This window comes from Ptychodera flava, unplaced genomic scaffold, assembly GCF_041260155.1.
Source record: "Ptychodera flava strain L36383 unplaced genomic scaffold, AS_Pfla_20210202 Scaffold_78__1_contigs__length_561843_pilon, whole genome shotgun sequence".
Classification (NCBI taxonomy): Eukaryota; Metazoa; Hemichordata; class Enteropneusta; family Ptychoderidae; genus Ptychodera; species Ptychodera flava.
In genome coordinates, this window is record NW_027248400.1 from 20852 (window position 1) to 45991 (window position 25140).

Sequence of the window (25140 nt, forward strand, 5' to 3'; positions counted from 1 at the left end):
AGCCTGTCGATAGTATGATGGTATAGCGTTTGCTCTGAAAACTTAGATGGTACTGGACGCTATACTGCTATATATTCATTGAGATATATGTCTCATGGTATATATCCAACATCATGTAATATCAACTCTTCTCGCTTGTGGCCTGTAATGTAATCCTGTACCTGGGCCTAGACAGGGTTCGTGGTCTCCGTCATCAATCGGTCAAAATAAACTGACTTTGCCTAGCCCACAGCGTCTTAGTGTCACATATTGAGTTTGTGGTCTTTTCCCCTCTTTGAATTAGACTTAATCGTTGGAATTTTTTACTTGACAAGAGTAGTGTGATGTCAAACTACCGAGAGCAAAGGTTGAATTTGAATACATTTATTCGTTTTTCTTGCACCCGTACATGGTTTTCTTGCTGCAGGTATTTCTGGTGGTACGGGCTTTGCGCCACATAGGCCAGGTTTGTTTTACATCATTCTAGGAAGTACAAGTACGTTTACCGGAAACAGTGTTGGCAATGCTGGTTCTAATTATCATTAATGTTGACAAGACGAGACAACCATATCGTATTGTTGAGGTACCAGTACCTTCATGGCCTACTTCAGATTTTATTGCAGGTCGATATTCATTTCAACAAATATACAGATTCTATCTATTTCCTGATTTCCATGTTTTTTATATTTTTATTACTAGCCTTCCATATACAGTAGTCATGTGACAATTCCCAGAGAGCTGTCGATTCGAATGACATACCTTGGGATTTCAAATCCTGACATCAGGCAAGGCTTATACCGTGAATGTCATGATTTTCGAAAAAGTGAGACAATTACAAACCCTGTAAATAAATTCGGTACAAATTTTCTGATATGTTCTATTCCGGGCTTCTATTCAAGGGAACAAAATGATACGTTCTTGCGTTGACAAAAAACTTACTTAAAACCTACCAAACTCCGGTCATGTGATCTAGCGCATTGTGTAGATCTGACACGCGATCGACACGCTCGCACAGCCAGGGCCGGGTCTAACATCGACCGTACGTGTGTATGGCGTTGATTTGTCTTATTTATACTTGAAATGAATTTCAAATTGTCTACATAGGAACAAAGAAATACTTTTACCGAAATATTTAAAACAACATGATATTTTATTGTAATTTCATATTACACATTCCTGTTTGTAAAATGGCGATTAAGAGAGGTTTATGGCTGTATCTTCGACATCCACCTGCAAACCACAGTAATCATTGATATATGCTATCGGGAAAATGCGCCAGTATGCAAGCAGATTGGTTGGTCACTGTCACACACGGACAACAAGATATCCAGCAATTAGTCTTGCTCAACGATTACAAGACGATGAATTTTCGTTAACGAGGTGTTAATCATTCTTGCATATGTAGCGTCGACTCCAGGTAGAGGTATCAGACTGCATGACGCCTGTACCTCCCTAAATTTGCATGCGGCACTGATCAACAGTTGCTATAAAAGCGGAATATTTTGACTATGAGCACAATCTGGACCAAGGTCCTTCAACAAGTGCTTTGCGTGTCAGGTTCCTGTCGTTCTTTCTGCGTGCTCTAAGCTTAGACTAAGGCCGAACAAGATGACTCGTGCTCGTGGTTGGTGGTTCGAGAAGTCAGACGACTCAATCTTCATCATATTCGATTATCGAGAAAACCCGTCAAGGCTCCGAAAGAAAGGAGGCTCGAGCGCTGTATACAGCAGTGTAGCGAAATTCAAGGCATACTCTGGTATCGGCGATGACGCAATCAAGGTAAGTTTAGTACTTGTGTTTGTTTTTTGTTTCATGTTTTATCAGGCTTTCGTTTGGCAATGCACTGTGATGTGTTGTTGGATTATTCCCTTCATGATATCTGCAGTTTTCGAAGTGCGCTGTGTTTTAAAATAAATTAAAGTAAAGTATTTCAACGGCGCCGTCGCTGATCCAAAGGAAGAATCTTTGGAGATGTCTTCCCTAGGAGAAGACTGGAGGCAAAAAATAATAATGCGCAGGAGACCCAGGGCCCGATCCAGGTATCTATCCACAGTCACATGTGATCTATTCAGCTGTCGGACTATGCGCCCATAGACGTGTGTACATATGCCTGAGAAATCTTTTTCTCAGGCATATGTACACACGTCTAACGTCTATACGGAGAGCATAATGGACGCAGAGCGGAATACATCACAGGTGACTGTGATCTATCGGCGGCAACCGTGCGAATTGCGGACAGGCTAGGCTAAAGGCGTCTGACTTATCCGGAATAACAGCATCGAATTGTTGTCAACTATTCATACATGATATACCGTGAGGGAAAAAAGTAAAAGAAAACACCCGGGGCCAAGGATCACTGTTACACAGTAGCCTAGATTGGTTTGCGACAACTGGCCACGTACCGGTTTACGGTATATATTGAAGGTCATTTTATAGGTCACTCCCGTGAGCATTTGCCGTTGCCCAAAGCATCGTCTCGCAAGGCATGGTCGCAAGGTGTTCATTCAACCAGCTGTGTTGAAGATGCTTCAAAAGTAATTGGTAAGATTTTTGTATCATAGAAAAGCACTCGGAATTCAATCCACTATGTCAACCTTCCAGTCGTTTCGACTGATTTAAACACATTCGTTCAGACACGAAATATCCTCTTAACCGAACCCTGGCGGTGACGACGCTGTGCTATGGGTAGCTGCAGTACAGTAGCTCGAGGTTTTGCCTGGGTATTTGGGTCGGACGGCAAAACCAGAGCTACAGATCTGGTTTTGCCGTCCGACCCAAATACCCAGGCAAAACCTCGAGCTACTGTACTGCAGCTATGCTATGGGTTGCTGCGAATCCGTAGCCTTTGCCACTCGGTTGTAGCTTGGTCATTGGAGTGGCTACACTCCCAAAAGAAGGCACACAGTCCATGTAGCCGACAATGAGATGCAAATGATATGCGGTTAAGGTCTCCTCAACTAATTTTCAGCTGGTTGTTCACTTTCTACTATTTTTATAGTATTTTATACAAAGGCACAGACTTATTCTACCTGCAACTTAAAACTGATAGTGACTTTGTAGCTCATTCTTGACTATTTTTCATAGTTTTTGGTGGCCGGTAACAGACACTTCGTGTTCGTGTCGGCTACATGGACGATCTAAACAAAAGAACATGTCAAGGAGTGGCAGGGCTGTTTTCGCAGCAATGCTATGGCATGACCGTTGTTCGACCCACAATCATTGTCAAAGACCCTCGAGTTTTTCTGGAAGGTCTATACCACAGTTACTTGAAATAATAGTACTAGTTGGCTGCAAGTCCGTTCTGCGGTAGCTTCGCGGCCCGTGCATGGATGTGTGTAGATACACGTCTGTTGGTCTGACGTGTACACGCCATTACTACATTAAAAATCAGTCAATACGTTTTCTTTTGCCAACACAGATGCAACTTATTCCCTTAGTTTCCTTGAAAATATGGTGTATGGCTGTCAAAAATCTATGTCGACAAAATTACAAAATTGCTATCTCCTCCGCAGAAAAGGGGTTATTTGTCTCATTATTCACAGTGAGAAATCAGAAAATTATGATTATGAGAACTATGTTGCGGGAATTTTGAAATTTGGACAGAGTTCTTCTGTGTACGGAAGAAATTTGCTTCAGTGAGTGATCTCCGTGTGTACAGATCATGGAGAATTGTGGGTAGCCTCACTTACTGTGCATCAGCCAAGTCAGTTAAAGCGGTATTGAGCCAAATCATGACGTATTTTCACCTGGTTGGCTTGGTCTATATAGCATCTTTAGTCCCAAAAAATCAAGTTTACAGTATTTATGTTTTCAACCACCTTCAAATGTACAGTATTTTTTTAAAATACACAATATATGGAATATGTTGTGTTTCATTAATTTTAACCATCTTGAGGTGATGGTGAAATATGGACTTGGCAGGAATAGGGTTAGACTGGCTTTTCACACCTTATTGTTTCAATGATACAGTTTATGATTTAGGCAAAGTTTTCTCTGACAGTGGAGATGGACATTGCCGAAAAATGAAGCAACTTGTTAAGTATTTCACTCTTGCAGCAAAGTATTTCATCAATTAATGCAAACTAATCACTTTGAGTAAAGTGATGAGGTCTGAATAGTGAGAATATTCATGATGTTTGGACCATGGTTTGTTAGCATTGATTGATAAATCAGTATATAAGTATTCTGCATTTGCCAAATACATCAACCATAATGATAATATTTGGGTTTTTTTCAGGTTTACTTTACTGACAAAAATGATCATCCATACAAGCTCCTACGTTCTTCCTTTGTGTGGAACAAGAATGACATGTGTCGCCAATTCAGAGATCTTAGAAGTCCACAGGAGTTCTGTGATCATTTTAATTCAGTCTTGTCCGGTAAGGAAGACACATCTTCACCTGCATCAAGTGTGAGTAACCTGACCAACGATTCCAGTGAAGATGACTCCGAGTCAGAGGATGAATCAGAAACAACAGAAAATATTAGTCATAGTTCCAGTAATGGCATAGAGTCTACACCAGATGATGATGATGATGATGTGATGAGTCCCGCAGCTAGTATGTAAGTACATCGACATCTGAGAGACTAAAACACAATTGATGAAAACAAAACCCATGACAATTCATTGATGAATTCTTTGGACCATACATATCATGAGTTTAACCATTTGAACTTCTAAATTTGTGTAATTTGATTCATGGTCATTCTACCCTTGAACTAGTGACCTTCTGTTACACTCCCTTTGCAGTGGAATCAAATGAAACATGGTTCACATTTCACAGAACTATGAAATCACAAGTTTTCTCAGGTACCAAATAGAGAAACCGCACATGTATGAATGCAAACATTCCAGTCCTTTGTAACCAAGCCTACAAAGAGATCTAACACAATGAGATTCACCAAGCTACTTTGGTACATATGAAGCAGCAAAGAGAATACAAGTTGCAACCAACAAAATACAGCAAAAGCTAGAGTACATATAATGCTCAAAGTCATATAAGACTGCAGTGCATGTAATACGGGTAGTCTGTCCAAAGATTTGTAATAACATAAAGCATTAATGTGAAGGGTAATGGTCCAAATCTCTGGAGACCTATTGCTGACATTGAAACCAATATGTTACTTTGAGTTGAATACAACATTTCTTTTTATTTTGGTGAATTACACAGGTCAAATACTCCCTTATCAAGAAGCACAAAGAAGAGAAAATTGACAGATGCTGCAAAACAATTAGTGCTACCGACACTTTCAAAGAAAAAGAAGGCAGAAAAACTGAACAAAGAAATGAGTGAGGAGGAGCTATCGATGAAAGAAAGCATCAGGGACTGCCACATTGGAACTGGTAAGCTTGACAAAGATCTCTATGTTTCCCTTATCTGTCGGAAAGACAACACTCTTTGAGGAAATCTAGTCATTATCAATTAGTGCAAAGAGGAATAATTGAGGTATTTGAAATAAAGTGCAGATAAATACTAAACAACACTGACCTTTTTGGTTAAGTACAAGAAAAGAGAAGCTCATGAAAGACTCGCTCATTCTTCAATGCGGTATGAAGAACAAAATGTCTAAATTATATATGTGTGTGCAGCTGACAAACATCACTAGTGTCAGTATGAAGCTCCTGGTTAACCTTATAAAAAGCGTATGGTTTGAAAGTGTTTACTGTTGATTATTTTAATTCTAAGGATTGGTTTAATTGAGTAATTCTTGCTGATTTTTGACAAAGAAATAAACTTGAATTGGTTATTAATTTAAGCTTTAGTGCTCATCATAAGGGGATTTCAGTAGGTGACTAATCCTGAGCTTTTTGACAAGTGTATTCATACATGTATATTATTGTCTGCACAAAAAGCATTTACACAACCCAAGGATATTCACATAAAGTTATGTGTACTTGCCAATCCTAAGTTGTTTCTCAAGTGGCATGATTGATGGTAGGAACAGTTGGTTTAATAAGAATTCTGTGGGTTAACAGTCCATCCATAGTTGACACACTTTCACCATCAAAACATGAACCAAATATTAGTGATATATCAAACTGTGATGTTCTATCAAAGACAAGTGCCATGTACTAGCAGATGATAACTGAAGTCTTTCTGTGCACATCTTTGGTATGGTGTGTCAGACTTTGATGAAAATATTTACATAAAAAAATTATTAGAAAATCTTATTTGTATATTATCCTGCTGTCTTCCCAATGACAATGTTATGTTTGTCTTTTCTCAAGGACCGTTTTTAATTGATATCAGCGCACTGGAACTAGGGAAGCAAGCAAGGGCTCCTGATGACAAATGGGTTGACAAATTGGAAGCAGCTATGGAGGATTACCTTGATGAGGCATATCAACCATTAATTGTTGTGTTGAAAAATGAATCAAAGGAGAACTTTAGGGAGTCCAATGTGAGTATCTTGGAACTGAACTTTACCTATGTTTGCTTGGCATGCATTGTGTCCTAACACTTTCCAGGCTGAGAATGTATCTAAACAACATCTGGGTCAATATATGGAAGGGTAATGTAATGAAAATACATTTCAACTTCTCCCTGTGAAATGTACATGACTTGCATGTGAGACAGAAGCAGTGTCATGCAACTCAATGCCTGTGAAATGAATGCATGCAAAATGTGCTATACACATTTAGCTGTATTTACAATATTTTATCTTTTGACATACGGCCTCTACTTAGCAAACACATTCACATTTATTCTGTGCCTTATCCTTCACCTAGTGTTTGAATATCAAAACATGCATCAATGATGTTAAAATTTATTAAATATACCACAGACTTTTTGGTTGATTTCCCTGTACTGTTTGAATAGCAATAATCACAACATTTCTAGATAGGGGAGACTACTTCTTTAGTTAGCGTAACAATTTCATGGTGACTTCTGATATGAAAGAGAAAATGTGTGTAATGATGGCATTCACAAAGTAGAGCTTTTTGATGTATGTAAAGTGAACAGTTATTGCAATGTTTAACTTGTCCTGTTTCAAAAACCTGTTCTCATTATTATTCTAGGTTAACGGCTACACATATGAGGTTATTGGAGGGCAGCATTCTTTCCTTGCTGTTAAACGCCTGAGTGAAAAATATGGAAATCGAAAGAACTGAAAAGTAGACTCGCTGTTGTCTATGCAGGACTGAGCGATGACAGAGGAAGTGGTTGGCCCATAGACATAATGCAACTGTTGAATTCCATCATTCGATGACTTTCAAAGAGAAGGTAGGATGAGTATCTTACACATCTGATGTACTGCACTGTTCCAAGTATAACCTCAGAGACACAAAACTGCTTTTTAAAAATCTTTTACTCACAGGTTCTCCACAAGCGGATTTTTATGGGTGGCCACCCCTCCGTTTTTGGAGCAATTTATTCTTATGTTAATAACTGCACATAAGAATACATTTCACAACAAAAGAATATGCAAATTATGCACTGTTATGTTAATTGGCCATCCATCTGTTTTTCTAAGCTGTGGAGAACACTGACTCATGTAACCAGATCTCAGAAAACAACAACATAGATGGGAAATTCTTGTATAGTGATTGTTAAAATCTATAAAGATGAAAAAAAGTAATTGTTGGAAACAAAAAAATGTTTAGAGGATGAAATGCAACATTGTGAATAAGAATAGAAATGAAAAATGCATTGTGACCTAAGAGTACCGGTATGTCTGTTCCATTGCACAAAGGGACAACAGAGTTTCACAAAATGATAATAAGGGACCATAAATAGCGCAGATGTTCCATTATGTTACCTTCATCAAGTTCATGGGAACTTTAATTTCACATTTTTTCACACCAGTTTCTTTGGTCTGAAAAGAAATTTTACCAGTTGATTTATGTATGTGTGCAGCAAAAGTAGGGGCTTATGCCAAGATCTACTTCATTTTAAACCTTCCACACAAAATTAGTGCAGTGGCTTATACACGAGCAGGGATTATACTTGGACAAGACAGTATTCAACTGTAACCATGCTTTGAAAATTGTACAGATTTGTTCATCATAAGCTGTGTAAGTTATAAAAAATAGCCTTCGTTCCTCAATACATATACATTCCCATAAGGCTGAAGTGCCTTACTTTTGATTGTCAACAAATTGGATTTGAAATTACTTAGCAAGAACAGAGTGTTGGGTGTAAAGAGTATGCAATATCTAAACAAGAAAAAAATTGTTGATACTGATAGAACAAAATATCTTTAGTTAGAACGTCAGACATTTTGGAGATTATTGTAAGTTGAAATGTGCATTGAAGCCTTAAAGGTACCATCTAATTATACAACAGCATTGATGACAGTACAATTTACATAATACATCTCCTGTTGAACTCATATAATTTTTAAGTAAAACTGGAGACATTAAAGGAGAGTTTTGAGTTTCCAACAGTTGTACAACATTTTAAGTTTATTATTGCAAGTAAAAACAAGGTCGTCAAACAAATACTAGTTGTCTTTTGGTAAGAAATTTGACAGTTTTATTTGTAGGACACTTTTGTCTGATAGACTGAACAAAACTTAATGAGTAATTCAGGTAATTGATTGTGCTCAATGATTTTTGTAAAATATGTATCTAGTATGTATTTTGTTGGATAAGATGTAATATGCCCTCTTGTTTATGGTCATTAGGTTCAAATGTGCCGGGATAGATACGAAGAAATGCCAGACGTAGAAGCAAAAGAAGAACAGTGGGAGAAATCGTGTGCAATGATACTTAAGGAGGTAAGTTTACTAATGACTGTATCAGTTGATACATAAACATTGATGTTATATATTAAAAATGTAAGACTAAAAACCTACACTGTGTAGGTTTTCAGTCTTACATGGACAAGCTGTGTATTACCAGAACATCACATGATAATCTCCAGCTTTTGTAATATCATATAGGACTCAGCCCTTGGTGTCGCGCCAGGGGTTAAAATTTTAATTTTATTTGTATTGATTCATCATTAGTAATAGTAAAGGATAAAATAGAATTAATCATTACTTGCTTTAAATGCCAATCTACCTACCGATGACAACAGTTCAAACACATACACAATATCAGACTCCCTGCAGGTATAGATTTTGTGTTTAATGAGTAAAAATGTTGGACATAAATTGGCAATTTTTACCATCATACCTACCTATTGTGTTTAACAAGGGATGTACTGTGCCATCATTACCATTGAGTAACTGCACTGCCTAACTTCCACTTGCAAGCCAAAAACTGACATTGTGGCTGAAAACTGGCAATTTTTGCATCAAGTTATTTACACAGAGGATGCTCTCTTAAATTCAATCCCAACATTCTTTACTTATGTTCATAGGTACAGCAGTTTTCTCTCTTTTTCTGTTTTTCTTTAGGCGTGATAGTAACAATATTTTATATCATTGACAAGATGGATTATGATACTAACTGGCTAATAATAGAGATATATTTTATTAATGGCATGTTATAAAGTTATACTTTGCACACTTCATATTTGTTTATTCACAAGTACTCAAAAAGCATGGCAGCACCCATGAATTTAATTGTGTACACTTCCGGTTAATCGCATAATATATTGTGAACCTGCATACATATTGTCAGTAAGCCGCTGGCACAATTATCGATGATGTTAAGTGTCATGCTCATGAAATTGATATGTTAATTACTAATTATTTTCTTGACACAGAAAGCCGACTCCCTCTTCATGAAGATATGCTGTGCTGTTGCGAAAATGAGACATTTTTCATTGATGATGCAAGTGTTCGCAATGTATGAAGAAGGTCGAACAAGATCTCAGAATCTCAAGCCTGCTGAACTGAGAGGATTGAAGAGGCCAGAAATTCCGTTCAGAAAATTAGGTGACTTTCTTCGGCTTAACAATAACGATCAGAAATGGCTGTTAGAAGAAATAATTTCAACAGAAATTTCTGTTACAGAGCTAGTAAAGGAATCGGCAGTACTGAGGAAATTAGACCTGGTACAGAGATTTTTCGTCATGATTACTGGCTGTGTTGAAGGGGGCTGGGAAGAGGCAAGGCAAAGATTTCCAAACGAAACAACAAGAAAAAACTAGAACAGTTTGTAAACCTATCGTACAGTCGTGGTGTACCTGCACAGTTTGAATCATTTTGCCAAAGAGCAGTAATTCTAGAAAAAAACAAGGAAGATGCGAGTAAAACTGCCGTATTTGCAACTGATGGCGCCTATGGATTCACAATCCACAATGCAGATGTGCTCGATCTGAATGCCTCTTCACTAAAACAGCAGTGTCCAGGATTCCGAGGAATTGACCTAACATTGGTTAATATGCCTTCAGTAAGTGTACTCTTATCATTGTTACTAACACGACCAACCAAAGCTGCTTCTTTTAATGTGTTTTGGTCATAGCCACGGAAATCAATAAGTATGGAGGTCCTTGCTTACCAATAGTATTTCCCCCCTGACATAGTTTTTCGCTTCCAAATTCCACAAATACACATGGTATAATCATCTGTTGTATAGGCTGGGAAACTCTTTGCCATGACTTTTACATCATATGGAGTCATTCAGAAGTGATTTTTTCTTCAGAAAATTCAAATTAATTTACTTTTACTTACTGGCTACACTGAAAAGTGTTAAGTTGAGATCTCAGTTTTTTACTGTCTCAGCCATGACTCTCAACGGCTATCTGAATTTTATGATAAGTTGTTTCATTCAATGTCATGGTTATAAAATTGTTATTGTTCATGGTTCATTGCTTGTTGGAATCCTTACGCCACCTAGCATGTCACTTTATATCTTATACTCATAAACATACACTGGGACTGTTTAGTCATGTGTTTCAATTATGTTCATGACTTAAATCATACTGTCTATGCTTAAATCTACCAGGATGTCAAATAGTGAATTAAAGCTGTCTCCAATTTTATTTTCAAGGAATGGTCAGCAAGTGATATCCAAAGACTGATGATTACCATCAAGGCAATAAATGTCGACTGCCAACAAAGTGCATTTAACATAGCTGTCATCTGCAGAGCTTCAGAGATGGGAGAGATTATGCAGGCATTTAAAAGAGACAAAAACTTTGTCTCTGTGCAACCTGTGTTCTGTCATGTACAAACTTGTAGCTCAAGTAAGTGCAATCACTGTTTTTACCCTATTGTTCTTTCTTCCCCCTCCCTCTCGTACACATAAAATAGACCAAATGATGTAGTTTAACGACCAACACACACACCCTTGTTGGTGCTTATTGACAAGTTTGATGCATGTTTTTTGGAAATATGTCAATTTTGTGTAAATATCAGATGAAGATAGATTGCTAAATACATTTAGCAAATGAAATTTATTTAATTAACCCTTTTCCTGCCAGACGATATTACCCCATCAGCCAACTCAGGGAAAAGCGATGTTGAGCCACAACAATACGTATTTCCACCAATTTGGCTTGGTCTGTTCCAACAGCTTTAGTCCATACAAATAATGTTTTCAGTATCTGTGATTTCAAGGTCTTCAAAAGTTCAATTTTGTTGTTAAAATGCACCGAATGTTACATATTGTGCTTCACTAGTTTTAACGATCTAGACCTGATGGGGAAATATGAACTTGGCAGGAAAAGGGTAATGTATTCTTGGCACTCTTTGTAATCGATATTTACAAACATAAAGTGTAAAAATGTTGAAGTTAGATTTAGGCTTGTAAAATAATAGATATTATTATTTCTACATTTCAGCCCGCAGATTTGGACTGATAGAGGCCGTACAGTGTATGGTGGTGGCTATGTACTGCTCACAAGACAAGAATCCAATTCAACATCCAACTGAAGAACGACACAATATGTGGTCCTGTGACACTCCACAAAGAACGTATGACCATGTGATTCAAACTTTCAGCCACAGAGGGGGATGGATACTTCACATATTCAGTGGATCTGGTAAATAAATTACTTTTAGTTCCATTTTCGTGCTTTCAAAAAAGAAGCAGATGCCAATGCAATTGTAGGACAAGGCAGACTACAAGAATCACACACAATTTTATTTTCCTTACTGCATCTGCATGTGCTGAGAAAGGTCTCTTTTGCAATGCTTCAAGTGCTGCAATAATTCAACTAATCTTTCTTCCAAGAAAAAAATATAGTTTTGCGTACATTGATAATTTAGGAAATGTATGTTTTTAATTTGGTCAAAATTACTTGATGTAAGATTTATTCCTTCATATTACTGAAATACAATATAGTATTATTACCCAACAATCCAACATAACATCAAAGCACCAAAAGCTGCAACTTTTGACATTATTGCTAATGAGTGTGCACATAAATATTTTCGACCTCTGTTCATGCCTTAACACTTATTATAATTGTGAACAAATTCAATTTAAACAAGTGCAACTCTTGCCATGGGGGCTGATTAATGGAGTGCAGCACCCACGTAAAAATTATTTTGCTCACGTTTCGACATTCTGTCATGAGCAGAGGTTGATAATATCGGTATGTGTATGGATACCCAACAGTATGTCTATTTACATGCACTAATTGTACCTTGCATGCAACATTATGAAAATATTGTGAAAAGTTGCAGCTTATAGGACTTTTAATGAATTTGTTGATAAGACAATATGAATTCACTCATCTTTCCACAACACTTATCTTTTAATTTTCTTCAAATTTAATGGACTAATAAAAATTTGTTTCATTCACAGGTAATGGAATGATATCATCCTTGAAGAATGGCAGACACTGCATCGTCGCTGATCATTCATCGGACCAATTAGCTATCCTCTGTGACAATGTCTCACAGTTTGTGTGGTTCTGAAGAGCTATGAGAATCTTTGTGAAGCAAGGCAATCTCTGGGTATAGTATTATTGATAAGGGACTTTTAAAGGCAGACAATCCATGTAGCTTTGTTTTACTGCCACTTGTGTACCATCTTAACCAATGAGTCAGGGAATGTTTGAATGGCTTTCATTGGCTGACACTGTACACTACTTCATTTGATTTATCCAAATTTTCAATTTAAGGCAAATTAATTTATGTTTAATTTTTAATTTGGCCTTTAAAATGAGTAAATTATTAAAAGAGTCAATCCTCGGCACCAAAAGATACATCAGCACTAAAAGGACAAATACAACAAAAAAATGTACACAAAGATTGAAAAAATGAAAATTCCTCAAAACAGCATAGCAGAGTTTGACTTTTACAAAGGAGCCACTAGTGTCATAGGGTGATGGTCATTTTACATATGCCCTGACTAAAGAATTCAAATCGATTACTGACAATTGTACCAATTAGCTTTCAACAAGTGAATTAGAATTGGACCAATGCCATAGATTAGTGTGTCAACCAGTGAAGGACAAATGAAATATGCCCTGACTTCTGAATTAGAATTGGGCCAATGTCAAAGCCAGCCAAAGAAAGGTCATTTTAAATTTGCCCTGACTTTAAAACAAGAACCAGACTAATGTCCTAGTTTGGAGTGTCTACAAGTGGAGGTCATTTTCAAGATGCCCTGACTTCAGAATTGCAATTATACCAATGTCAAAGTTAATTGTGTCAATCGGTGAAGGTCATGTTTGATATGCCCTGACTTTAGAATTAGAATTTGGCCAAAGCTAGACTGTGAAGGACATTCTAAATTTGCCCTGACTTTAAAATTACAATTAGACCAATGTCCTTGTTTGGAGTGTCTACCAGTGGAGGTCATTTTCAAGATGCCTTGACTTCAAGTATAGACTTCTGACCAATGTTAGTTAAAAGTTTCTACCAGTGGAGGTCATTTTAAATGTGCCCTGACGTAAGAATTGCAATTGGACCAATGTCAAAATTTGATGTGTCAACAGTAAAGGACATTTGAAATATGCCCTGACTTTAGATTTGCAATTGGACCAGCCAGTGGAGGTCATTTTCAAGATGCCCTGAATTCAGGTAGACTTTTAACCAATGTCACAGATCAGTTTGTCAACCAGTGAGGGTCATTTGAAATGTGCCCTGACTTAATTGGACCAATGTCAAAGCCAGCCAATGGAGGTTGTTTTAAAGATACCCTGACTTTAAAATTACAATTACTGTACACCAATATCCCAGCTAGGAGTGTCTACAAGTAAAGGTCATTTTAAATATGCCCTGACTTTACAATTGCAATTGGACCAATGTCAAAAGACCAATGTCAATTTAGCATGTCAACCAGTGAAGGACATTTTTTATTATCCCCGACTTCATGATTACAATTGGACCAATTTCAAAGTTTAGTGTGTCTACCAGTAAATGTCATTTTAAATATGCCTGACTTTAGAATTGCAATTTTACTTGCGTCAAAGTTTATTGTGTCAACCAGTGAAGGTCATTTAAAATTGACCCTGACTTCAGATACAGACGTCTGACCAATGTCATAGTTTAGATTGTCTTCCAGTGATGGTCATTTTAAATATGCCCTGACTTTAGAATTGCAATTTTACTTGTGTCAAAGTTTATTGTGTCAACCAGTGAAGGTCATTTAAAATTGACCCTGACTTCAGATACAGACGTCTGACCAATGTCATAGTTTAGATTGTCTTCCAGTGACGGTCATTTTAAATATGCCCTGACTTTAGAATTGCAATTTTACTTGTGTTAAATTTTATTGTGTCAACCAGTGAAGGTCATTTTAAATTGACCCTGACTTCAGATACAGATGTCTGACCAATGTCCTAGTTTAGATTGTCTTCCAGTGATGGTCATTTTAAATATGCCCTGACTTTAGAATTGCAATTGGACCAATGTCAAAGTTTATTGTGTCAACCAGTGAAGGTCATTTTAAATTGACCCTGACTTCAGATACAGATGTCTGACCAATGTCCTAGTCTAGATTGTCTTCCAGTGTCGGTCATTTTAAATATGCCCTGACTTTAGAATTGCAATTTTACTTGTGTCAAAGTTTATTGTGTCAACCAGTGAAGGTCATTTTAAATTGACCCTGACTTCAGATACAGATGTCTGACCAATGTCCTAGTTTAGATTGTCTTCCAGTGATGGTCATTTTAAATATGCCCTGACTTTAGAATTGCAATTGGACCAATGTCAAAGTTTATTGTTTCAACCAGTGAAGGTCATTTTAAATTGACCCTGACTTCAGATACAGATGTCTGACCAATGTCCTAATTTAGATTGTCTTCCAGTGATGGTCATTTGAAATATGCCCTGACTTTAGAATTGCAATTGGACCAATGTCAAAGTTTATTGTGTCAACCAGTGAAGGTCATTTTAAATTGACCCTGACTTCAGATACAGATGTCTGACCAATGTCCTAATTTAGATTGTCTTCCAGTGACGGTCATTTTAAATATGCCCTGACTTTAGAATTGCAATTGGACCAATGTCAAAGTTTATTGTTTCAACCAGTGAAGGTCATTTTAAATTGACCCTGACTTCAGATACAGATGTCTGACCAATGTCCTAGTTTAGATTGTCTTCCAGTGACGGTCATTTTAAATATGCCCTGACTTTAGAATTACAATTTTACTTGTGTCAAAGTTTATTGTGTCAACCAGTGAAGGTCATTTTAAATTGACCCTGACTTCAGATACAGATGTCTGACCAATGTCCTAGTTTAGATTGTCTTCCAGTGACGGTCATTTTAAATATGCCCTGACTTTAGAATTACAATTTTACTTGTGTCAAAGTTTATTGTGTCAACCAGTGAAGGTCATTTTAAATTGACCCTGACTTCAGATACAGATGTATGACCAATGTCCTAGTTTAGATTGTCTTCCAGTGACGGTCATTTTAAATATGCCCTGACTTTAGAATTACAATTTTACTTGTGTCAAAGTTTATTGTGTCAACCAGTGATGGTCATTTTAAATTGACCCTGACTTCAGATACAAATGTCTGACCAATGTTGTAGTTTAGATTGTCTTCCAGTGATGGCCATTTCAAATATGCCCTGACTTTAGAATTGAAATTGGACCAATGTCAAAGTTTATTGTTTCAACCAGTGAAGGTCATTTTAAATTGACCCTGACTTCAGATACAGATGTCTGACCAATGTCCTAGTCTAGATTGTCTAGCAGTGAGGGTCATTTTAAATATGCCCTGCCTTCAGAATAAGAATTTCAAAGCCAGCCAGTAAAGGACATTCTAAATTTGCCTTGATTTTAAAATAACAATTAAAACAATGTCCTAGTTTGGCGTGTCTACAAGTGGAGGTTATTTTCAAGATGCCCTGACTCCAGGTATAGGCGCCTGACCAATAGTGTAGTTTGAAGTTTTTACAAGTGAGGGTCATTTTCAATATGCCCTGACTTCAGAATTGCAATTGTACCAATGTCAAAGTTTAGTGTTTCACCAGTGCAGGTCATGTTTGATATGCCCTGACTGCAGATACAGATGTCTGACCAATGTCCTACATTGTAGTTAAAAGTTTCTACCAGTGAGGATCATTTGAAATATGCCCTGACTTTAGAATTGTACTTAGATTGTTTCAGTTAGCAAAAATTACTGATTGTTTACTTGATTGTGTGAAATAACTTTGAAGAATTGAGTTTTCACAGTAATTAATAGAGTTTGACTCATTTTGATGTACTTCTGTGAAAAATATGCTGTTGTAAGTTCCTTTTCCTGACAGAATTTAGTCATTCATGGTTATGCATGGATATTCTTCTATTTTTACACCTGGTCAATATTCAGTTTTAATTTACACTGTAAAATTTACATTTTTTACTGTCAGTAATGTAATGTGTTGTACCATATTGGAAAAATGTCATGTGTGATGAAATTTTGTGTGTAGGAAAAATAAAGATTGTTAGCAATTCTGCAAGAATTACCTTGTCAATTATTCTTCAGTGACAGTGTGAATGTGAATCGTGGAATTTTTAGATTTTGTGGGGAGCGAAATTACAAACTGACATTATAACAGCATTTTGACGCATGAAAGAAAGTCAAACAATTCAATATATTTTGATGAAAAATATCAGGTTATCTGTAGTCTACTGACAAAAACTAAAAATATGCTGTCATTTTAAATCTTCACTAGTAATGATTCTGAAAATTTGCGTTTTTTTAAGGAAAATTCAAAATTTTTCCACATTTAGCATGTCATTTTGAACTGATTAAAGCATTTTTTGTATTTTGTTGCAAATCCAATTATCCCAAAATAGTTCCAATCGTGTTACCAAGTACAGGTTATTTAATGCCAATATGCATCTTTATATCGTAATAACATAAGAAAGCATTAACAAATCATTGTTTAAAATTTTATTATGACATTTGTGTTTCGTGTACAACATTTCTGTAGCGTCCGTGACACTGCGTCGACCATATAAAACAATGTGCACTGTGGTGATACTAATGACGTTTGCTTCACCAAATTTAGGAAGATATGCCCCATACCATAACCTTTCAACATATTATTTAACTGGACAGTTATCATGAACTTGAAATTTTGACCTAAGTGACACACTCTAGCGCACCCTGATTGTGACTGACCCGTATGTATCAGGGTTCGAAATTTATTTTTTTGTTTGGTGGTCAAGTTTGACCACCACATTCAAATTTTGGTGGTCAATTGCAAAATTTGGTGGTCAAAATAATTAGTCATATCAGTTGACAGAGTTTTATTCTTGTGGAGGTTCGGGTCCATGGGGTGAATAGTGGGCTGTACATGCTGTTTTGGAACCATTTCACCATGCTGCTACACATGTTAAGTTGGTTTACATGTATATTGGATGCCCAGTAAATCCACTGGCAAATTATCAGTCATTTACAGATCAACTTGACTAGTGCATGACTGACTGACTGGTTATATGCAAAGGACTTGAGTTACAGATTTTATGTTTTGACAGAATTATAAACTGAGTAATAAAGAAATGACAATTACTACTGATAACATGAAAATTATTGCAATTTTTGGACTATTATGAAGTTTTGTAAGAGTTTTGTTACATAGATCTGTGTCACTTTAAAGGCGCCCTTCTCAATCCCAGGTTCTCGAATTAGCAAATGTGTCAATAACTCATTAACAGTTTGTCATTCTTTTGTTTTCCATTGAATATTTTATCAGGTACATGATATTTATATTAGATAAATCTGATAATTGAGTTGGGGCTTTAATGACTAGACGAAATTTGCAAGGAGATGTTATTCAACATTTGCAGACTTTATCACAATAATCATAGCAGTAAACAGTAAAACAAAGAGAGACATTGTCTATCCAAAGGAACACTCCAAAGTTGAGTAGTGGAGTGGGGTTGAAGGACTGACATTGAACCACAATGGAGGGACTGTGATTGAACAGACAAGACGTGTACTACATAACTGCTAAAACATCTATCTCTGAGGACAAAATATTGTTTCTGGATACTCCTAGCAATAAACTGTGAGAGGCATGTAAGATTCACAGCTCTGCAGTGTACTATTGTGACCTCCAAAAACTTGGTGGTCAAGATTGACCACCGAAAATAGAATCTGGTGGTCCAAATGAGATAATTGGTGGTCTTTTGACGCATGACCACCGGGTATTTCGAACCCTGTGTATGTTTCTGTACACTCATGCACACATCTGTGAAAGTCAAAAAATTATTCTGACAAATTTCTCAAAAAATTGCTAAAGGCTGCTGTTGGAGAAACTTGAAAAAAATCGGAAAATAGATGCTTTTTAATTGACGTCACGAGGTCAGGTCACGAGGTCATCCGCCATCTTGTGGGGCAAACCGCGACGCTCAGTGAATCAACAACGTGTGTGTGGGTCTTTTGTGTACCTTCTCGTAGTCGATGCCGAACGCGAACATTTTGCGTAGTGGTCGGCAGCTATAATGGATCTGTCGGCCTGAAGCCCAACTATCCTATCATACAGTTAAAAAATTATCGATTACCCAGATGAAAGAACAAAATTTTTGTCCATGAAAAGGCGGAAAAGTTGGATCTGTGCTATCGGTCGGAGGGACTGGACGCCATCGAAGTATTCCAAACAAATCAGCAGCTCGGACCATTTTCTGACAGGTATTATTGCTCTTCCTATTTTATATCAACAATAACCTGCACAAATGTGAACATTTTTAATGGTGACTCGATTATTTGACCGATCGCTCAGCAATTAATACTGCTTTGCATCAGTGCATACATTTCCGCTAGCATGATACGAATCAACTTTCCTGCCATTTTGCATTTGCCGTTCAGCATTCTTTGATGTGACGTACTCCGTCGGGACATCAGCGACGTGCACACATTTCTCTCTGTCGTTTTGCTTTAATTCTACACGAAAGCTTGCTTGCAGCTTGCCATTTACTCGGTTAATGATATAGGATAATACCAGTTGGCTTTGAATTTCATACTCCGATAAACGTCCATGGCCTGGCTTTGGGAAGTATACTGCTTTGCATAATAAATCGTCTTATCAGTTCACCGATTCTCATATATGGCTAAAAGTCCTGAACTGTAACTTACAGAAGTTCCTATTGCATTTCATTAAGTTTTGTAACCAAAAAATTGGTCGGTACTTAGAATTGCATGAAATTTTTTCATTTTCGTAACTGAACAGTGTACCAGGTGAACACTAAGTGTACCTTCCTTTCTTTCCTAATAAGAGAAACCATTTATGTTGTATGATGAAAGACACCCAAACTGCCACCCTCTTTATACCTTTGGAAACCATCTGGACTTAAAATCATGTTGGGTCTATCATTTGGGCAAAAGAAAAGTGAATCATTAGGAATGCTTTGCCATTTGATGAAGTACACAGTGATGGCATGATAAAATTGCATTGTTTATTCTTTCTACCTAATGTCTGTTTGTCATTGTCAAGATTGTAATATACTACATGTACTATGTAGTATATGTCCTGTTAAAGTTTATTGACTTATTATACTGCAAGAAAATGTCCAGAAGAGTGAATCTATTTAATTGCAGGTTGTGTTTTGAATACAGTAGTACTTCATATCAGAATGGATTTAAGTCAAGTATGGGTGTGATGTTTGCTATCACATGCGATATGTCTGCCACAGCAATAGTTTACTATTTCATGTTCTGTTAAAGAAAGTGTTCACTTTGTTTTCATCTTTTTGAATAGCTATATCAGACCTATTCAACCCCAATTTCCTCTAAATAAGTGTGAAATCACCATTGGTGAATTGGTTTTGATTTATTCATAAAGCATCTTCACCAGCAAAGGGTGTTCCTTAAGGCAGAGTCTCTCCCTCAAAACAGTCATTGGTGGAACATGTACAATAGTTTACATAATTGGTTTTGTGTTTTTTCTGTTTCCTTTCAGATATGACAGAGCGATGAACAGACAAAATAAGAAGACTGAACTGGAAGAATGTTCATTTGAAATAGAAACCTCTCTCTGTTTCTATTTCTAATCATACACCAGAATTGTTTGAGATAGAGGAAGCCTGTCTCTATTTCTTTTTCTAATCATACACCAGAATTGTTTGAGATAGAGAAGCCTGTCTCTATTTTCAATTTCTAATCATACACCAGAATTGTTTGAGATAGAGGAAGCCTGTCTCTACTTCTTTTTCTAATCATACACCAGAATTGTTTGAGATAGAGGAAGCCTGTCTCTATTTCTTTTTCTAATCATACACCAGAATTGTTTGAGATAGAGAAGCCTGTCTCTATTTTCAATTTCAAATCACATACCAATTTGAGGTGGTATATGTCCGACTCTGTGCTCTGACTCTGTGCTGCAGGTGAGATTGTAGTCATACAATGTTGGAGAAGACTGTCTCTGTTTTGCATTTCAAATCTCATAGTATACCATAATTGTGTGGTAAGGAATGTCCGTCTCTGTTTTGCATTTCTAATCACATACCTTAATTGTTGTGGTTCGGATTAGGCTGTCTGATATACACTCTTATCAGAAGTAAGTGAGAATTAGAATTAAGGGATTACCACTGGCTCAGGACACATGAAGACATAAATTCTGTATTACTTATCACATTCAATACAATTCTGAAAGGAAAAAACACATCCATATTTTACATTGTCAGGAACATTGGTAATTTATTTCACAATAACATTCAAGTTTCAGACTGCCAAACAAGACTCAGTCAATTTAAGAGGTTACAACTTTTAATGTAGGCAGTGACTACAACAAATTGAAAGTTACTGTTCACTGACCATGAGAAATATTTACAAATTGACCTTAGTACTCTGAAATATTTATTTGACATAATTCAAGAAATAGTCTTTATTGAAAGAAAATCATACTGGTACAGAAAAACAACATAATTTTCAGGGGTACATGTATTCATTGAACCTTGAACATTACAAAAATCAAACTATATTGCACTTTGTTTTAAAGCTACATCAGTGCAAAGTGTATGTCTTCTAAGCTTTCAAGCTGAAGTACAATAAAGAAAAGTTTTTACCAGTTTCGTTATTACAGTTGCATGGTATGACATCTATATTGTAATATAAATTTTGAATATGACATACAGTATTGCTCATCTTTTGAACTGTTGATGACGATAGCAAAGTGTACTACTCCATTGTTAACAAGAAAAAGATACTTGTGCTGACCAATACATGTGACAGAACTGAATGATTGTCACTGCTTGCAACAACAATATTGAAGCGTTCACAATGTAACCAAGACCCGTATCAGCTGGACTCAGAGACATAGATTTTCCTATGCAATGTGGCAATGATTTGACACATATATTGTTTCAAGCCATAATAATATAGCTGAATGTGAAAGACCACTTCAATACTAAAAGTGTGATAATGATTTGACACCAAGCCATAATAATATGGTATAAGAATGTTGTAAAGATCTGACCAACATAAGCATTTTTATTACATGGCTATATATGAAAGACCATCTGAATACAAAGAGTGTGGCAATTTATGTGAGCTGCAGAAGTAAATTTCATGAGAATGGATGTGAAAGACCATTGCAATGCAAGGAGTGTGAAATATTGTGAAAACATGAAGGAAAGTCATGAAAATACACAGGAAATGCAGTGTCAGAATCAACTTTAATAATAATAAATTGTTTTTACCAACACATTTGAAAATAAATAATTTCTGGCTTGATTAGAAAAGTCCAAGTATTATGGAGTCTGTGTCATGTGATTGTACGTGAGGCAGTTCATATTCATTAATTACAGCATGCATAGAATGTGGTGGAAGGTTATCTTCAGTCATATTGAAGTATAAAATATGAAAGACTGTCCACATGCAAGGAATATGAAAAAATGATTTTAATTTTAAGATCGGACAGGAGAAGCAAGACATACTGTCTATGTTTTGAAAGACTGTTGTATGCAAAAAGTATGGAAAGATGTTATGCAAAGTCATCACACCCATCCACAAGTATATTTACATGAACTAAAATTTGGTTTGATAAAAATCATGAAACTAATGCAAAATGGTAAAGCTAAAAATTTGACAGCTTGAACAAAGGAAGTTTTCAACATTTTTGGCAATACCAGTTACCGTTTGATGCTCTCATATCTTTAACACATCTGAAGTGCAACCACTCGTATGGACAATTCTGGTTATCACAGCCTATTACAGCACCATCATCTGGTCTGTACGGAGTTTGACAATTCTATTTTCATCGTCATCATTACAGAATTAGTGGATTATGATGTTCCCCCTCCATTACTGGGCCCACACTGAAATTCTGAATCAACCAATGTAACCTTCTTAGATGGCTCAACAATTTTCAAAGAAAAATTGTGATGACTGAACTATATTCTGACAAAATTAATGATCTATACTGATTCTCTCAATATGAAAATCAACTTTTGTCCACACAATAAAATCACAAAATTATCTTTCACATACAAGTAGCTGACACTGTACTTGATAGTAATAATTATGTGACCTTTTCAACCTCAAATTTGTCTCATGGGTTTCCAGGCAAGACTTATGGTCAAGCTTTTTATCTCTACTGTAATATAGACATTTGATTTCAATACACACCTCACCACAACAATCACATATGGCAATTCCATCAGGAGAGGCCCCTATTAAATGAAATTTTGGATTGATAACAAAGCCACTATCCCTCATGATAAAGTTTTCATGACTTCATGTATTCAACATATGTTTCTCTGGCTTCACTCTCATGCTTACAACCCTAACGGGTTGCCTTTGTACTGAAGGAATTGACACTGGGATAACAGATACATTAGTAGTAAGTATTTATTCCCATCTGGGATAAATAAGAATATTTACACCCATTTTATTCATTTTATCTAAAGGGAGTGAAGGAAAAATTCACCATCCATGTAGCTATGAAGTGACCCTGACCTATATATTAACTCACGCGCAACAGCTGGCGCAGCAGATAGTGCATTGTCCTGAACTAAGCAGGGAAATTCCCTGCTGAGTCAGGTCATTCACATTCCAAATGGAACTTGCGCAATGCACTAGCTATGACTCACTGGGGACACACCCCCACTATCAAAACGGAACGACATTCTATTCTCGGATCATTTGTTAGATAGATTCTGACTGAGATGTACCGGAGCCGGTCTGCTCTTACAAAGGCAACCGTTCCGTAAGGAGTTCTGGAGGTGCGGGTCTCGTCTTCTGGATGTTCCCTTTTCACTATGTTTCTACGGAATGGGAACAACACTTATGATACCTATCGGAACGAGATTTTAGTCCCTCCCCTACAGTAACCGTTCCGATCTTGAACACTGTTGCGCAATACCCCTATCGGGACGTTTCCAGCAGGGGCTTTCCAGGAATTTCGCAATACCGCTTTCGCAATACCGGGCTTCGAATGTTGCTTAGCAACTTGTGATGTCATGTTCAATGTCTGTCATTCTACAGTTTTCAGAAAAATTTTCTGTGGAATTTTTTCTGAACGACTCTAGTTAACTAAATTTCATAACCATTCAATCCATAATGTCTTAGGTATCTTTCCAGAGGAGGACTAAATCCTTCTTGTTTTTGTATTTCTAGTGCCTGTTTGAAAATGCTCTGAATAAGTTCTGACCCGTTTTCTGTTGTTGCACCTTTTTCTTGTATTTGTGTAAGCAGCTGTTTATATTGAACGTAATAATGTTTATATTTCTCTCTTCTTTTTGATACTCCCGTTTTCCCTTGTATTACATCAATAACAACACCAGGTATAGGAGTTAAGGCTAACAGTACCGGAACTGTTGGAATTGCCGCTATTACAGCAGAGCTTACAAGAATTCCCTTAGTAATATTAAGAGCCATATCAATTCGACCCATTAATTTATAACTTCGTCGATATGCAGCGCTGGTTCTTTCGATATAGTCGGCCAATTGTTCAACGCTTTCAACAACTGAGATGTGCATTTTTTTACTGTATATGTAAGGGGTGATAAAAAATAATTGTAGTAATATAGAAAGACAATATGGCAGAAGGAGGAGAAGAAAATATACCACTCCAGGATTTCGATGATGCAAATTTTAATGATGATGATGACGCTACTGCTGAAACATTCTTTATAGACGATGATAATGCCCTTGCAGAAGCTGATCCTTTCCTTGCTAGCTCAAGCGCGCGGAGCCCGCAGGTAGATCCTTCGACTAGATATAGAGTAACAATTGAAATACAAATGGCTGAACAATTCTTAGATGAGAATAATATTACCGATGAAGCAGCACGAATTGAATTGATTACTAATGCAAAGATTAGGGACGGAAAGCTGTATTATAAAAACCTCAGGCTATCAAAAACTACAGGACGTGGATTTAGATCGCTCAAGACATTAAAAAAAGAAGCGGGAGGATATGAATTTGTAACTAAAGTATACAGTAAGACGGAGGATATCACAGAGCCCGAATTTGTTAGTTCAACATTGTATTCTGAAGATGTGAAAAACGATAAAATACCGGTTGAGAAGATGACGCCAGAAGACATGGGTATATACAAAGATGAACTGACATTCTTACGGCAAGATGCTTCTGGTAATGCAGACAAAATACAAGCTTTTGAAAATAAAATTGAACAATGGAACAATCTAAACCCAGAATATAGAGCTATTAATGATGAATTAAAGATTGCGAATATGCGTCTTGGTGAGCTTAACAATGAAAAAGTTAAAATAAGGCTAGAGAAAAGAGAAGTTGAAAAACAGTTAAAGGAAATTCCTGAAGATCACACCCAAGGAAAAGAAAAAGCCGAGAAACTACTAGCTGAACTCATAACAAGAGAAGCTAAAATTGACAATCGAATTGAATACGAAAATGGTAAGATTAGCGGGGCACGTGAAAGTCTGGCTACGACTAGGTCTCTTCGTGATGTAATTT

The 25140-nt window shown here is 36.6% G+C and overlaps 3 protein-coding genes across 3 annotated transcripts; all 3 read left to right on the top strand.

Annotated features, from left to right (window-relative positions):
* Positions 1 to 1495: 1495 nt before the first annotated feature.
* On the top strand, positions 1496 to 7101 carry LOC139128920 (uncharacterized). Its single transcript, XM_070694617.1, has 5 exons — positions 1496 to 1758; positions 4217 to 4542; positions 5151 to 5323; positions 6209 to 6381; positions 7001 to 7101. The coding sequence occupies exons 1-5, from the start codon at positions 1588 to 1590 to the stop codon at positions 7091 to 7093; spliced, it is 936 nt and encodes a 311-aa protein (XP_070550718.1). The 5' UTR covers positions 1496 to 1587; the 3' UTR covers positions 7094 to 7101.
* LOC139128921 (uncharacterized) lies at positions 7091 to 10022 on the top strand. The gene is made up of 3 exons (XM_070694618.1): positions 7091 to 7205; positions 8608 to 8700; positions 9636 to 10022. The coding sequence occupies exons 1-3, from the start codon at positions 7188 to 7190 to the stop codon at positions 10020 to 10022; spliced, it is 498 nt and encodes a 165-aa protein (XP_070550719.1). The 5' UTR covers positions 7091 to 7187.
* On the top strand, positions 9966 to 12828 carry LOC139128923 (uncharacterized). The gene is made up of 4 exons (XM_070694619.1): positions 9966 to 10264; positions 10865 to 11060; positions 11658 to 11858; positions 12626 to 12828. Exons 1-4 carry the CDS (start codon positions 10256 to 10258, stop codon positions 12736 to 12738), a joined length of 519 nt encoding a protein of 172 aa, XP_070550720.1. The 5' UTR covers positions 9966 to 10255; the 3' UTR covers positions 12739 to 12828.
* The last annotated feature ends 12312 nt before the right edge of the window (positions 12829 to 25140 follow it).

What these genes read in the sequence shown, in the direction of transcription:
- LOC139128920 (XM_070694617.1), top strand. Translation starts at nt 1,588, where the DNA reads ATGACTCGTGCTCGTGGTTGGTGGTTCGAGAAGTCAGACGACTCAATC. An exon ending in TCGGCGATGACGCAATCAAG is followed by an intron (nt 1,759 to 4,216) that starts GTAAGTTTAGTA and finishes GGTTTTTTTCAG; the next exon opens with GTTTACTTTACTGACAAAAA. An exon ending in AGAACTTTAGGGAGTCCAAT is followed by an intron (nt 6,382 to 7,000) that starts GTGAGTATCTTG and finishes TTATTATTCTAG; the next exon opens with GTTAACGGCTACACATATGA.
- LOC139128921 (XM_070694618.1), top strand. An exon ending in GTGCAATGATACTTAAGGAG is followed by an intron (nt 8,701 to 9,635) that starts GTAAGTTTACTA and finishes TTCTTGACACAG; the next exon opens with AAAGCCGACTCCCTCTTCAT.
- LOC139128923 (XM_070694619.1), top strand. An exon ending in TGTACAAACTTGTAGCTCAA is followed by an intron (nt 11,061 to 11,657) that starts GTAAGTGCAATC and finishes TCTACATTTCAG; the next exon opens with CCCGCAGATTTGGACTGATA. An exon ending in TCACATATTCAGTGGATCTG is followed by an intron (nt 11,859 to 12,625) that starts GTAAATAAATTA and finishes TTTCATTCACAG; the next exon opens with GTAATGGAATGATATCATCC.